The sequence below is a fragment of the Cavia porcellus genome, unplaced genomic scaffold, assembly GCF_034190915.1.
Source record: "Cavia porcellus strain 051 isolate PalLab524CR breed Dunkin Hartley unplaced genomic scaffold, mCavPor4.1 scaffold_6, whole genome shotgun sequence".
NCBI lineage: Eukaryota > Metazoa > Chordata > Mammalia > Rodentia > Caviidae > Cavia > Cavia porcellus.
Genome location: NW_026947489.1, coordinates 93601413 through 93617848, shown reverse-complemented (window position 1 = coordinate 93617848; position 16436 = coordinate 93601413). Strand labels below are relative to the sequence as shown.

Below are 16436 nucleotides of genomic sequence, written 5' to 3'. Positions count from 1 at the left end.
GGGGGGGTTAAAAAACTAAATTTGTAATTTCACATTTATTTTTTTTTAAGAGGAAAAAGAGAAAAACACAAAACAAAACAAAGCAGTGTAAGGTTACACATAATACAGAACTACAAAAAAAAACATAACAGTAAGAAATCACCTGTTAATAGATTACATATTATCATCTTGGAAATAGTTGCTCAAATCACAGTATCAAAGAATACAAAGTAGACATTCAAACAGAGAGACTGCAAACAGCTGTGTTCAATGATCCAAAAATATTAATATAGTCAGCTATTTAACACACCTAAACACACTTGCTGTTATATCCGTTAGAGCTCTTTTTTTTTTTCCTCCCTCTCTTTTTTACAACAAAATTTACACATTTTGGATTTTATTACTCCTTAGTTCTTATTACTTTTTTGGGGGGGGAGAGAATAAAGTCAAATATGGCAAAACAAAGCTGTAAGTCAAAACCAAGGATAGACATAGCACATGATGTAGAACAGAGTACAAGGTTATTAACAATGGTTATCAACATTGTCTCTTGTTTCCTTAAAAGGAATTGTCTATCTCATTAGATATTATAAAGTTGGACTAAACAGTGGAGAACAAGACCAATAAAACTTAGGCATTGTGAACATTACAGGACTTCCAAAGGAGACAATAGTCAAACCAGAATGGGCATCTTTGTGAATCTTATTGCCTTCAAATTAGTTGCCTATACCCTCAGACTTGCTACTATCGCACAGAATGGAACAGAGTCTAATCAGTCAAAACAAGATCGTGGGAGTATTACAGGACTTCAAAACAAGTTAATAGGAGATCGAAAAGAGTTACTCTTATATATCCTAATTTTTTAAATTTTTCCCTTAATTAAAATAAACATAAGAAATAGCTAAATAATTTTTTTAAAGAATAGTAGTTACCATAGTGTCTGTCTTTTTCCTTAAAATAGTTGGATAAAACTTCATATACTATAGCTTCAAATATTTCCATATCAAAAAGCCCAGAATAAAGCCTTTCTAATTAATAAGTGAAAATTTTATAAGGCTTCAAGGCCACATAATGGGGAATCATGATTATCACATATTTTTATATATTTGAATCATTACTTACATTAGGGAAACTATTCGGTATTCATACATGCGAGATTGATTTATTTCACTTATGAGTATGGTCTCAAGCTGCGCCCATTTATTGATAAATATCTCAATGCGATACTTCTTTATAGCTGAATAATACTCCATTGTATAGAAATACCACAACTTTTTTATCCATTCCTCAGTTGATGCCACTTCTGCATAACCTAAGAGAAAAATACTTTTTGTTTTTTGGGGGGGTTCTTTTTGAGGCAGGGTTCCCCTATGCTGTTTCACGCTGGTCTCCAACTCATTTTGTAGCTCAGGTTGGCCTCGAACTCACAGTGATCCTCCTGCCTCAGCCTCCCAAATGCTGGAATTACAAGCCTGTGCTATCACACCCGACGACTTGAGCAGAATAAAGGAGTCGATGTAATAAAGAGATTATTGTAAGGGAAAGACCAAGAAAACATTATTGACACTCTAAAATGGGGACGTTGACCCTCTTTGATAATAGTGCTAACTATGGAAGAGTATAAGAGACAGGTGGGAAGGCTGTCAGCAAGGTGCCAGGCAGTTCCTCGAAGCGCAGGTCCGATAGAAAACCAGCCAGACTGAATGGAAGCCACCCCATTTCTGCAGGGCGGCAAGGAGTTAAGGCCAGAAATTCTGATCTTGATGGGTGTGGTTGCTGTAGTAACACATTTACACTTGGAGATGAGTGAAGGTCGGTTTTCTTCTGTGATGAGCAAATGTGTTCAGAAATGTTGTCCCTTCTGCCACCGTCGGTACAGGGGAACCAAACTCCTGACCTACTATGTTCAGTACGAGTTCACATTCTCTAAAATCGAAGAATGAATTTTAGAGACAAAGGAGGTTAGGAATAGAACATATTTATTGAGAGAAAGAAAGCTTCTGTCTGAGAGACAGAAGGGGTCCTGAGCGGGTTGCCCGGGACTCTGTCATTTTTAGGGAATTTTATAGAGTAAAACCATGAGGTGAGGTGGGTGTAAGGTGGGGAAAACATGGAAACTCCCAAGATGAGCATGAAGTGGGACAGAACTATGGCCAGCCAATAAGATTAATTGCTCAGGTGAAACTGATTAAATGGGGGACAAATGGGGAAGTGAGTCATAGCAAGCGGGCATGAATATAGAACATTGACTCTTCCTACAAGGGATTGGGATGGCGACTCCTGGCTTCTTCAGGAGACCTATTTAGAATATCAGTCCCTAATGTTTATCCTTAGGAAGTGTGTGGGTGCATTTGATTTATCTTCTGTCTTGAGGTCTGGCTCACAGCGGGAGGTGTCTGTCTCCCCCACAGTTGCCAGGTATCTGGTTTCCTGCATTGGCTTCTTTGAGGGCCCAGCCCTGTCCCACTGCCTAGAATATTTCTAACTCAGCTGCCTGTGACACCATGACTCCACCCAGCTCACGTCACAGTGACAGATGAGTTTAAGACTCATAGTTTTACCCGCTGAACTGGGCAGCCTCTGGGCTGCTTCATCTCTGTGCTTCAGCAGCTGTATTTCTTTCTGGATTCACAGATTCATCATTACTTTGACAAGCTTTCTGTTTTATAATTGAATAATGACAACATGCTGGAAGGAACCTTAACCAGGAGCAAACTTTAGTTGGGAAAGAAAAAAGTGAAAAACATTATCAGACATCAGCAGGACAATACAGCATTGCTGTCATTCACATTACAAATTCAAATCAATATTTCTTTATTAACAATTTATGGGAAGATTCTCATCACAGCAGTTCCCTCGTTGACACACATGAGTGCACAAGTCTTATGGGGTGAGAAATTTAGCAGAGTGATGCTGAACTATTATTCCTAACTATATCACTTTTTCATTTAACTCCTTATGTCAGTATCGTCATTCAAAGTACATTTTCATAGCCATAGGAATCTTATATGTTGTTCTTTTATAATCACAACTACTCCCTTCTCATGAACCCCTACCAACCACTGATCTCATCTCCCTTCCTAGTTTTATCATTTCAAGAATTACATGTCAGTGAAAACATACTGTATGAGAAATTTTCAGACTCCCTCTTAACACCATTTTTATTGGAGTATACCGATGATACAGATGGATCGGCTTCATTGTGGCAAACTTCTACATGCACACAACACATTGGATCATTTTTGTCTTTACCCCTTTGTTTTACCCTCTCCATGCATTTCACTTTCATTAGGGGAGGGTGATGCATATATTTGGGTGATATCCACCTCCTTACACCACTCTCCACACTCAACATAATTCTCTGCAGATTAATTCAAGCTCTTAGTGCTAAGTGTTGTGTGGTATGGATGTTCCTGTTTAATCATTCACCCACAGAAAGACTTCTGAATTGTTCCCATTCTTTGGCTATTATGAAAAAAGTTGCTTTAAATAATGTAGAGGTTATTGTGTGAATAAGTCTCATTTTTCTGGTGTAAACTCCAAAAGAAATGCAGCTGCCATGTTTTATGGTAGTGGCATAGTTTTAAAGAAATTGACAAATTTTTCAGCATACCTGTATGTCTTGATTACTTTTCTTTTATTGCTAACACAAAATACCTGATGCCAAGATTAGGAAAGGAAAGGTTTATTTAGCTTGGAAGTTTCAGTCCATACTCAGCTGGCTCCAAGACAGGGCAGTCATTCATGGCGGCTGCAAGTGACAAGAGTAAAAAGGGCAAAAAAGGGAGAGGGTGCCAGCTCCCCATCCCTGGGTGAGTGCAGCACTCACACCGCCAGTCCCAGCACTAGACAAAACAAACCAATCACAAATGGTAGGCTCAGCCACCTCCATGACTGCATGAGGCTTTGGGGGGCCATCCAAACACAAACCATAACACTGTACCATTTCACATTCCCATCAAAAAACAGGTAAAAGAGGCAGATTCTTTGCACTCCTGTTAGCAGTTGAAGCCACTGTTTAATCTTGTTTATTTTTAGCTTTATGGCGAGTGTTTAATGACAACTCATCCTTGGTTTGATGTCCATTTCCCTGGTGGCTGATGATGTTGGACACTGCACTCTCTCGTGTGTGTTCTCTCTGTGCTTTGACTGGTCTGTTTCTTTTTCTGTTTTCTATTTTACTATTGATTTTGAAAGTACTTTATATAGTCTAGAGCCAGTCTTTTGTCAGATGTGTGGTTTCAAATCGTTTCTCCTGTTCTATTGCTTGTGTTTTATCTTCTCAACATCTTTACCCATGAATTGTTTTTGATTGAGGAATTACATGTTCAAAACAAAGGGGAGAATTTTCTAGGGGGTTAATGGCAATACGTCTTTAATAAATTTGTAAAAATTCAAACACACCGTATACATTTGTTGTTGTTGTTTCTTTTGATCACGACTTGTATTTCCAGGGAAAGCCTGAGAGGGATTGTGGGAAGTGGCCTTCAATTCTGATTGTCCTGTCTCTCCAAGGATTAATGGCGGCCTCATCAGTTCCAAGATGAAGACTAATGAAGAGTCTGTTCTGTGGACAGCAGCTGGGAAGGTCAGGACGTGAGACCTGCAGTCCCTTCAGTGAGACTCTAGGAGCAGCTCTGCCCGCTCTGCCCTGAGCTGGAGGAGACAGCCTGTTTGAATTGCCCCTTTGATCTCTGTGGTCCGTGGGCCTCTCTAATGAAAAGCTCCATCCACTTTAGAGCTGGGATTCTAGGAGCTATTCTCTTTGATTGAAGCTATAAAAATTAGAGTGTTTGGTATGTGGTCAGGCTCCCAGGGAGAGGCTGGAGATTTGGTTTTATTGGGGTGGGAGAGCAGAGGCCTATTCATTACCTACCGTGCTGGTTGTTTTCCAGAAGTAGATTAGTTGGAATCCCGAGCCTGGGACAAAAGCCAGGATAGCATCCCAGCTAACTCCTTTCGGGGAGAAATTGGAACCTGCCCCACTATTATGGTCTGTTTTGCACTGGTGAGGTCGAGTAGGGAGGGCTTGCCTGTATCTTTCAAGCTACCACTTTCTCCCAGGGCACTGGTGAAAGAGACCTGGCCACTCCCAGCGTCAGGTGATTTAAGAACCGGTCCCTCTGGTGGGAACTGTAAGTCAGGGAGCTTTACGTGTGCACCAGCATCTTCCAGGGCAGAGCTCAGAGACTCGGTTTTATTGCTGGAGAGCTGGCAGGAGAGGGCTTGGGGGAGTTCCCACACTCACATTCAGGCTCCCTGAGGTCTGACTGATTCTCTGTCCTCCTGACCTCCAGATCAGTTTGTTCCATATTTGGTGGCTCACATGCACCTATGCTTCCATCTTGAGGTTGTCTGATTTTTGCAGCTCTGTGTCCAACTTTGGTGTCTTGTTCTGGAGCCTTGATTCTCTAGCTGCACACTGGAACTGCTACAGAAACAACGAAGAACAGGGAAGGGCCGTGCCTTCCCCATCCTGAGTCGGCCCTCCTGCCTGAGATTATGGTGTCCCCTTCCAATTCATAGTGTCACCAGACAAGGTTCCAGAAGATGGGAGAAAGTTCCTTCTAAGGACCCGTGGAGTAGGCTGACAGACTCTTGTCATAGAAAAGCATTTCAGGACAGGCCAGGAAAGAGGCGTAGGTAGACTTATTAGGCAGTTAGAACATAAGAGAAAATTGGGACAGGACTTCAGCTCACAGCCAAAGGGGGCTCATTTCTGTGGAAGGGGATCAGACTGGCCCATCCACAGAAGAATAAATCAGGTTTCTTGGATTCGCTAGAGTGGGCTGGGGTCTCATCATGAGCTCTCAATAATAAGGGGCTAATATCTGAAGTGTGTCAGGGATTTATAACAAAACAATAAAAATAGGTATATGACCTGCATACGCATTTTCTGAAAGAGGACATAAAAACAGGCAGCAGATATACATAAAAAACGCTCAGTATCATTAATCATCAGGAAAATACCAGATATCACTTCGTGTGTGATAGAATGGCTATTATTTAAAATTATTACTATTGGCAAAGATGTGGGGAAAAGGGAGTCATGTTGGTAGGAATGTAAATTAGCTGTTATGTGAAATGGGACAGAGACTTCTTAAAAAATTAAAAATAGAACTATGACACGGTCCAACAAACCCAATACTGAGTATATTCCTGAAGAAAACCAAATGAATGAGTGTTTTGGATGAACACCTGGATTCCTATGTTCACTGTAGCGTTATCCATTCCAGCGAAGATACAGGAACAGCTGAAGCGTTCACTCATTGATGACTGGAGGAAGAAGATATGATGCATACGCACCCAAGAACATCACCGGCTATAAAGAGAAGAAAGCTGTGTCACTCGAGAAAGCTCGGATGGAGTTTGAGGACATTATAATAAATGCAATGTCAGAGAAACACAAACGCTGTATGGTTGCACTTCTACATGGAATTTACAGCTGCTGAATTCAGAGAAATGGATGAGGAGATGATGGTAACCGGAGTCAAGGGTGAAGAAAAGAGAGATGAGGATCAAGGAGTAACAACTTTCAACTGTGAGATGAAGCCAGGGGAGCCAGAGTACGATGTGGTGAGTACAGTTAATAATCCTGCATGGGATACTTAGCATTTGGTAAAATAATAGATCTTAAATATTCTCACCACACACACAGCGAGGGCATGAATTGATACAGCTTGATTGACTTGACTGTGGCAATAATTTCTAATACATGTCTACATCAAAGATTACATTCTGTACCTTCAATGTAAACAGTTTCATTTGTCAGCTGCACCTCAGTAAAACTGGAAAAGATGAAAATGTTAAAGCACTAAAAAATCATGAGAGATTTCTAAAGCTAGTCTAAATCCTCCCATCACACACAAACAGAGACACACACATTATAAAGGGAAAAATAATTAATGCAAAGGACAGTGACCTTCACTGAATCATGGGGCACTGCTCACCAGGGCGCTTCATGGCCACCATTCTTCCCCCAAATACAGGATTGTCCTCATTTCCTGTAATAGGGCTTACCCACGCGTTTATCCCACAACAGCTTGGAAACTGCTTCTGTTCCTTCATTTCCCCTCACCAAGGGCAAGGCTCAGGACCCCAACATGAGGCTTTATGTGAGTTCCTTGGAGCCAGTGAATAATCCAAACTCAGACCCCATTCCAAGCTCCATGTGGGTCCAACCAGGAGCCCAAGTTTTGGGATGGAGGACACAGGGAGAAGCAGAAACTGGCCAGGAAGGCAGGAGCACCCTAGCACATCCTAAGTTGATTTCTTAGGCTCTCATGTGTCTGAGGATTGGAAGGGAAGAGTCACGGGGTCCAGTCTCCTTCCTCGGTTCAGAGGCTTCCTCGGCAGCCCTGGCTCATAGACAAGCACCTCCATCTACCACCAGAGGCCCCCATTCCCTAGCCACCTGCACAGGGGCTCATCCAGTCCTCACGCAGGGCACATATTGTGTGGCCTGGTGCTGTCTTCTGCAGGCCAGATTCTCAGTTTCCCTCACTTGCTGGTCATTGATCATGAAGCCACTGTTATATCAACTTCATTTTCCATAAATTTCAGTTGATCCTTATCCTTCCATAGCCCAGCATTGAATGCAGTTGCCAGCTGTGTTCTGAGTGCCCTGAGAGGAGAGCTATCTGATCTTCCCTGTAACTAGCACACTTCCAGGAATGGGTTGGTCCTGGCACACAGGAGTTCATGAGGATTCGGTGGCAGCGCACAGCTGGCAGAGAGCGCGGGCTGAGTGAGCTCGGCAATGTGGAAAACCATGTGTTTGTCATCACGAAGCGCCTCAGCCTCTTCTAATCCAGTGGCTCTTTTTACTCCTTTAGGTCTCAACCTGTTATTCTACCCAAGGCTGGTTTACCACGCTCATCTGAATGATTGCGTTATACCTAGCAGAAAGTAAGGTGCAGAGGAGGGCCCAACTCTGGGTATGTGGATTGCTAAAAAACATCAGTTCTCCCAAGCAGTTGAGCTACACATGCCCACAACTCCCTAACCTCGTGCACCATGCTGCATTAACAATGCTTAGACTGAACGGTGTCTCTGACACTTCATCCTGTCAGACGCACTCTCTTGGGAGAGTGTGCCTAAAACATTTGGAACCATGATGCTGCTGTTCAGTGCAATCACTGTCCCCTAACTTCATGGCCCCTGACTACTTTGATGAACGTATTTTCTAGAAAGGCCATCGACAGAGTTGAGTTATCAGTTGTACTCAGAGAGATCAGTCCAAGCCAGGGTCACTCCCCTATGACCGTTTCAAAGCGGGAAGTGGCACATGGTTGCAAGAACAGGGCACAGGTGCCGCTGGGACCAGGCTACTATGGGGGGTCTGACTATGTGACTTAAACCCCCACAGTCTGGAGGTCAGTGTGACCTTGCTTCAGGGAAAGGGAAGGACACTGAAGGACATGTGCCCCTGGCTTTGGGAGGAATGCTAACAGCCCAGCGCTCCTGGGGGCAAGACAGCCTCTGCTGAGGACAGCTGCCACAAGGCAGGCGTTTGGGTTTAGAGAAAATCTGGTTCCTCAGGAACTTAATCACCTCCATCCTCCACACCCTTCCTGCGAGCCAACTGCAGAAGTAGTGGAGCCAGTCCCCCAGAAGTGAGCCACTTCTGGTCCCCTTTGGGCCCTAATGTTTGCCTCTTTGTTTTTCCCGTGTATCTGAGGGTTTGACCGGCCCTCGGTGAAGCACAGGAGTTTCCCTTCCTGGGCTGCCCTGACTTCCGGAGGTGGAAGGATGTGTATATTCCAGGGCTTAGACCGACAGCCTTGTTCATTTTTGGAAAGATAGTCATGTGTTAGGCATCTTCTCTACCTTCAAGCATTACCATGATTTTACATTTAAAAATATAGGCAGAGTCCTTTGATGTAGAAACTTGCTTTCACTCTGCTTTTCTATCTGTCTCTACTTTTTGGAAAATAAAGCACCAGAGTGAGTTCTCATCAACAAATCAAATGTGGAAGCAGGAGAGGGTAGGGGATCCAAGTGGCCAGGCAGCCCAACAGAGAATGCGGCAGGGCACAGTGGAGGATGAGCTGGAGAAGCAGGTGAAAGCATCTGGTCATCTGAAGAGGGTTGGCGAGAAAACCCTGCAAATGGAGAATATGGCTCAGAATAATCAGTTACAGCCAGAAAGCCCGTAGTCAGATAAGAAAAATCACCTCTGATGTAGGAGTCGAGGGAACTGAAACCCACAGGGAAGCCCATCCAAACCTCACTTGCCACCGGGAAGCAAGAAAATAAATTTTAGAGGTTTCTGGAGAAAAAGAAACATCAAAATTTCATAGCTTTGCCAGGTGTGTAAGTGTAGACCTGTAATCCCAGCATTCGGGAGGCTGAGGGCAGGAAGATCGCCATGAGTTCAAGGCTGGCCTGGGCTCCATAGTGAGTTCAAGGCCAGCCTGAACAACACTGTGAGACTCTGTCTCAAAAAACAAAACCGAAAGAGAGTCATAGACAGAGACAGAGAAATCCATAACTTGAGGTGTTGCCACAACACAGAAAATAGTTCCTTGTTTCCCAAGAAATATCCTACAAAGTGGGCCCTGCTCACTGTGGAGGGCAGGAGAATGTCCTAACCCTTCTTTGTCTCCCTGACCCATAGCAAATGTGTGCTGGAATAAAATGCAGATTTATCCTCCTGGATTACCAGGAAGAACCATGAGCCTATGGGAATCGTTGTCACTCCAGGGCAGACAAGATGTGTATACAAGGTGAGCCAGAAGCCTGTAGTTCCAAGAGGCAGAAGGTCATGTGACATATCTCTTTGAAGAAAATAAAGTGAGGGCAGCAGGGATGATTCACAAAGAGGTGACAGATGAATCCTGGCACACCAGGAGAGGGAAGTACTACTTACCATGCACCTTGAAAATGTTACCAGCAAAATAAACTCACCTAATTTGATAATTGCTTGTTTATTTGAAAAATAAAAACAATAACAAGGAAAGAATGTTGCCAGTAAAGATGGTGACCATTTAGCAGGGTATAAAAGGGGCCCAGGGCAGGGAGGCCTCCACATCTCACAGACCTCCACCTCGCAAACTCACCCAGAACCTCAGCCCCGACACCATGGTCAACTCCTGTTGTGGCTCCGTCTGCTCTGAGCAGGGCTGTGGCCAGGAGAGCTGCTGCCAGCCCAGCTGCTGCCAGACCACCTGCTGCAGGACCACCTGCTGCCGGCCTAGCTGCTGTGTGTCCAGCTGCTGCAGACCCCAGTGCTGCCAGTCTGTGTGCTGCCAGCCCAGCTGCTGCAGGCCCAGCTGCTGCATCTCCAGCTGCTGCAGGCCCAGCTGCTGCATCTCCACCTGCTGCAGGCCCCAGTGCTGCAGGCCCAGCTGCTGCATCTCCAGCTGCTGCAGGCCCCAGTGCTGCAGACCCACCTGCTGCATCTCCAGCTGCTGCAGGCCTCAGTGCTGCCAGCCCTGCTGCTGTCGCCCCAGTTGCTGCATCTCCAGCTGCTGCCAGCCCACCTGCTGTGAGACCACCTGCTGCAGGAACACATGTTGCAGACCTTCCTGCTGCATCTCCAGCTGCTGTAGGCCCCAGTGCTGCCAGCCCACCTGCTGCATCTCTAGCTGCTGCCGCCCTAGCTGCTGTGTGTCCAGCTGCTGCAGGCCCCAGTGCTGCATCTCTAGCTGCTGCCAACCCAGCTGCTCTAGTGCCTCGTGCTGCTGAGAGCATGGCCCTGCCTGCTAGGGGGCTTCATCACTAGTCAGCCCTGGTGTAGACCGCTGGGCAGCTGAGTTATGAGGGGGGGATTATGAAACCTCAGCTCCACCTGGGATTGCTTTTGGCCTCCACATGTTGACCCTCCACCCCGTTATGGGATCACAAATGTATACCTGTTTAAACTCTGTCAAATACTCTTGGATCCCTATGGAAATATCTGTTTTCTCCCCCATTTTCTCACCTGGAACTATCCTAACCTCTTAAATAAACTTGAAGTTTTCAGACAACCTGCATAAAGGCATCCTGCCTGCTTGTTTTTCCTTCTTGAATCATTGTCCTTAGGCATCCATCATTCTCAGCAGAGCCCCTGCAGCCCTCCATACTCCTCATCCTCAGACAGGAAGGAGGTTTTCAGCACCTGCAGGCTCCTTGCTGAGAATGTGCCCTGGGGGAGGAGCAGGCTCTGGGCAGGAGAGCAAAACTCTGGGAGCAGAGCTCACTCTGGGTCAGGGAAGTGGGAATAAGGGCTCTCGCTGGCCTCCCCTGGAGAAGGGGTGAAGGGTGGCGGTAGGGGCAGGGGTAGGGCCATGGAAGGACAGAATGTGGCACTGCAGTCTGGTAGAGGTCCTTGGTGTGATGGGCCCTGCTGCTGCCTCCCAGGATGTGACACTCTGTTACTTTACCTGAGCGCCTTGGCTGCCCTCCATCCTCTCCCAGGATCCCCACAGCACTTCCTTTTCCGAGTAAATAAATTTCTCTCCACAATCAGGGTGTGGGGCTGTGGCCGAAGGTGCTTTTCCTGAGATACCTGTATTCCACATCTCAGTGGTTCTCCACACGCTATCATGCAGTGTCCCTAGTTCTCAGGTTGAGCTTTGTTCTTGGGTTCACTGTTCAAGGTAAGAGTGAATCTCCTGCTTCTTTCCAAGTTTCTGACTTTGTCAGGGTCATTTTTAGACTGCTTATGTCTAATGCTCTTTGCATGACACACCTGGATCTGATGAGCGGTGAACAACACTTTTGGCCACTCTTAACCTACGGCAGGCTGCATTCAGGGGACACTGCCCCTGTATGTGTGTGCAGGAGGCTGTGTGTCAGGTGTGCTTTGCTAAGATCTGTGTGCCTGGATGAAGTACGAAGAAAACATTAAAATGGACCCTTGCAGGAAAGATTCATAAAGAAATGTGTCCAGGAGAAATCTAGGACTCACAGCAGGAAGAGAAGCAGAGACACCGTGCATGCTCCGTACCTTCTACCTCATGGAATGCCCAGGAGTCCCAGAGCATGGGGTCTCAGACCTGCCTGTCCCAGGGGCGCGGGGGCTGAGGTGCGAGCTCTGTTTGTTACTGCTGGCTACAGGCCACCCTGGGCAGGAGAAGAGGATGTGGTCAGAGCGGCAGCTCCATGGGAAGCAGTGCCAATAGCCGAGGACAGTCACCAGGAGAGGAGAGCAGCTGTACCGTGCCCCATCTAGGTTGAGCAGCCCTGCAGCTTCTGGACAGTGACCCAGTATGAAAAAGGAATCCGGAAGTATCCTGTCCTCCTGTTTCTCCCATTGATCTCCCTCCAGCTGGTTAGTTCTAATTACTAGAGAAAGTTGTCCAGGGTGCCTTGGTGTGGCCCTGTGGTGATTTGGCGACTTTTCTGGTGGTCTTCCAGGTGTTATCTGGACAGTTCTGAGCCTCTCCACACCATGTCCTTGTTGGATTGGAGCTGTTGTCCTCACCAATCCCCAGTTAAAATAAGACTGGAAATGCCAGGGAACACCAACCCTGGGGTCCCCTGAGTGCTCCATGCACTTTCCCCCTTGTCCAGGGTGTCCCAAACCTCTTCTTCCTCAGTTTAATTCAGGGGTCAGTAGAACCAGGTCCTTTAATCGTTACAGCAATGAAAAACCGACTCCAGCACAGTCCTGGCCAGAAATGCCAGGCTCCTGGATAGGTGGAGTAGAATTGAGGAGTCTCCATGTGCCACACACAGTAATACCGTGCAGACCAAGGCTTCCTTCCACGTGGTTCTTGGCGTCTCCTTGTCTCTGGACCCAGGATCCCTATGTCCACAGAGACTAAATAAGGCTGTGAGGAGGTATCACAGGCCTCCCTAGAAGGGTCACAGGGAGTGTGTGTGACACAGATGGCTCTTCTTGTGGCACCTGAGCTTTCTGTATCCATGGATCTGAACCCAGGGACACAGTCCCATGTCATGGTCACTGGCTTCAGGTGTTGTGGAGTCCTGATGAACTGAGCTTCTTCCTTGCAGGTGTCATCCCCAAGCTGCCACCTTGGGGATGGAGTATAAGAGGTCCCGGCAGCTATTTCCACAATGGACCCACATACCTGTCCACACACCCACACAATGGAACCACACCCCAGTGGAAACAGCAAAGCAGCTTCCCAAGGAACTGGAGAAATCCCATGGAACCTGAAGAGACATAGAGTAGGGAAAGTGATTCTGAGCAACAAGGCCAAGGCAGGAAGCGCACGATCCCAGACTCCAAGTTATACTACAAAGCTCCAGTGATTAAAAACCAAACCCAGCACAGTCCTGGCCAGAAACGCCAGGTTCCTGGATCGGTGGAATAGAATTGAGGAGGCTGGAATACCTGCAGGCCTGTTCAGCTTCCTCATCTCTGACACGGGGGCCAAATACTTTCCTGGAGGAAACCCGGCTGGGAAGTGATGCTGGGCAAACTGGCTCTCCAGCGCCACAACCTGGTCTGGGCCCACAGGTCTCACTGCGCACTCAACTGCAACCAAAATCCATCAGAGATCTAATATTAAAGAGGAACATTTACGCTCTTGGAATACAAAAAGGTAAAAGTCCTGAAGACACAGGTGTCGGGAATGATTTTCTGAATGGAACCCTGGTTGCACAAGAAATAACATGAAGAATGAACAAAAACCTAAAAACTTTCTGCACAGCACAGGAAACTAGAAACAGAGTGAAGAGGCAGCCTCCAGAATGGGAAAACATTTTTGCAGCTACTCCTCCGACAAAAGAATATATAAAGAACTAAAAAACCATTAGACCCAACCCAACTTTAAAGACCCAATTAAAAATGGGCAAACGAAGTGTGAAGGATCAGTAAATTCTCTACAAAAAATGTTCAATATCATTGGCCATTTGAGAAAAGTAAATTAAACAACATTGAGAGGTGTAATGGCCCCTCTCTGTAATCCCAATCCTCAGGAAGGCTGAGGCAGGAAAATTATCTTGAGTTCAAGGGTAGCCTGGGCTATGTAGAGTCCTTTCTCAAAAAACAAACAAAGAAATAAATAACTCCATATGTGCATATATGCATACAGACAAAACTGCACTGTGGTTCTGTTTCGTTCCAGAAAGAATGACCATCATCAAGAAATCAACCAATAACAAGTGCTGGAGAATCTGTGGTGAGCATGGAACTCCCTTGATCATGTTTTGGAGGGAGTGTAAATTGTCAAACCATTATGGAGATTCTTCAGACAACTAAGAAGAGGAATTCCATTTGACCCCCTCTAGGTGTCTTCCTGAAAGAGTTATAACCATAGCATTACAGTGGTGCACAAATATCCACATTTATAGCATCACAGTTCATAAACACTGAGCCTTGGAAACAGCCTATGTGTCCATCAGTACACAAATGGATAAAGAAAAGGTGGTACATATGTTCAATGGAGTACTACTCTGCCATAAAGAAGGGTGAATGCCAGTCATCTGTCATGACATGAAGTGAACAAAAATAGACGCAAAAGTTAAATGTTGCAAGGTTTCTCTTAGGGGAGGAATCCAACATTTTCACACATAAAGTGCAAAAAAAAATGAGAGACAATAGGGGAAAATAGAGAACGTGATCTTAACACAGCATGGACCATTGTGCTTTCCATGCTGTGCTGGTCTATTACCCTGGTTATTATTGTGTTCATAATAATTAACTGGATAGGAACTTTTAAACAAATAAATAAATCTGACTCTGGAAAACTCTTTAAAGGGGGTAAAGAGGAAGGAAAGAATAATTTAGAATGTCCCTCACACACACCAGCTCCCCACAGTGACCAAACACAGTGACGCCTCCGTTTGCAAACCTCATTCCTTTTCCGATTGTGGTCAAAAACTGAACTGGTAGGGAACCGCACCAAATTCAGTGGTTAGGGTCCTGGTGATCTCAAGAGGAATTTCCATGTGGTTTCCACCAGTTCAGCTGGTGGTCAGAATCATGGAAACAAGCCTGTTGCTCAAGGCTTTAATGACTTCTGCTTCCCCTGGGAGGTCGTGGACTGAGACCCTGCAAGATGGAAAAGGAGACCTTGTACTAGACAGAAATGTAGAAAAAGGGTAATTTCTGCTCCAGCAGAAACCAAGCAGTTTATGGACGTCCACTTCTCCCTCATGGCAGCTTAGAGCACTTCTACAGAAGAGGGAATGTTCCAGACAGCTGAGTAGAAGCATTCTAGGCAGGGAGACAGGGCTGCATCCTGGAAGGAGCCAGTACAGCAGACCACATGCCTTGTAACTCTGGAGGAGACAGACCCTCTGGCCATGGGACAGAGCTCAGCATAAAAGATCAAACAAATGCAACCACACCCCAAGTATATACTTCAGGGACTGAGACTCTAAATAGGTCTCCATCACCTTGAGGAAGCCAGAGGGAGCCACTAACCCAACCCCCAGCCAATAACAACCCTGCTCTGTGTACATGCCTGCTTGCTATGGGACTCGCCTCCCCATTGGATCCTGATTTAATCAATTACACCTGAGTAATTAGACTTGTGATTTTATTGGTTGACTGTAGTTCTGTCCCACCTCATACTTGCCCTGTGAGTTCTCAAGTTTTCCCTACCACACACCTGCCCTGTCTTGAGATTTTGCTCTATATAATCCCTAGAAAAAACAAAATCTTTGGTAACCAACTCGGGACCCTTTCTGTCTCTCTCTCAGACAGAAGTTTCTCTCTCAAGAAATATATTCTACTCTTTAAAAATGTAAAATAAATACATGTATTGAAGGCAATTAAGGGTGTCACTATAGAGACCCTGATTCTTGCTAGACTCAGAGGGGACCCAGGATGGCCAGGCAGTGACCACCTCCACTCTGTTGCTGGAGGCCATTTTTGATCTTCTGATTTCACCTCCTACATGAAAAAGTGGGTATTGATGCATAATTTCCCCGTCTTTTTGAGACAGGGTCTCACTATGCAGTTCTGGCTGGCCTTGAGCTTTGTAGCCCCAGCTGGTCTTGAGCTCATAACGATTCTCCTGCCTCAGCCTCCTGAGTGCTGGGATTACAGGTGTGTGCCACCAAGCCAGGCTGAATTGATGCATTTGCTCTTCTTGTTTGTTATGTATACTTGTTCATTTTTCTCCCTGATTTTCTTTTTCTTTATGTATGTGTGTGTGCAAACTGAAATCAGTGAAATCTGATCAACAACGCGGTTCCCAATGAAAGTACAGACCCTCTTTGGAGCCTAGGAATATATAAAACTTCTGCAAATCCCGTCCGGAGAGGAGAACTCATAGTCCACAGTGGCGAGCAGACACATTCTAGCGGCTTCCTCTTGTGGCCAGAGTCTGTGTTTCACACGTAAACACCTGCTTTGTCAACATGACCAATCATAAAATAGTCATTAGACTAACATTAAATTTCAATCTTCTCTGTCCTGAGAAATTATCATGGGTGTATGAGAATCAATAGTGCCCGTGGGACGAACCAAGTCTTATGCAAACCGAGACTAAAGAATAAGACAGTACCAAGAGCACAGTCCAGGTGACAGCTGTCTTTGGAGAAGCAGAAGCTGA

The 16436-nt window shown here is 45.6% G+C and overlaps 1 protein-coding gene across 1 annotated transcript; it reads left to right on the top strand.

Moving 5' to 3' along the window:
- The first annotated feature begins 9733 nt into the window (after nucleotides 1–9733).
- On the top strand, nucleotides 9734–10959 carry LOC134476558 (keratin-associated protein 4-11-like). The gene has a single exon (XM_063251533.1). The coding sequence runs from the start codon at nucleotides 10063–10065 to the stop codon at nucleotides 10666–10668; it is 606 nt and encodes a 201-aa protein (XP_063107603.1). The 5' UTR covers nucleotides 9734–10062; the 3' UTR covers nucleotides 10669–10959.
- The last annotated feature ends 5477 nt before the right edge of the window (nucleotides 10960–16436 follow it).

Coding starts and splice junctions, on each gene's coding strand:
- LOC134476558 (XM_063251533.1), top strand. CDS start 10,063: ATGGTCAACTCCTGTTGTGGCTCCGTCTGCTCTGAGCAGGGCTGTGGC.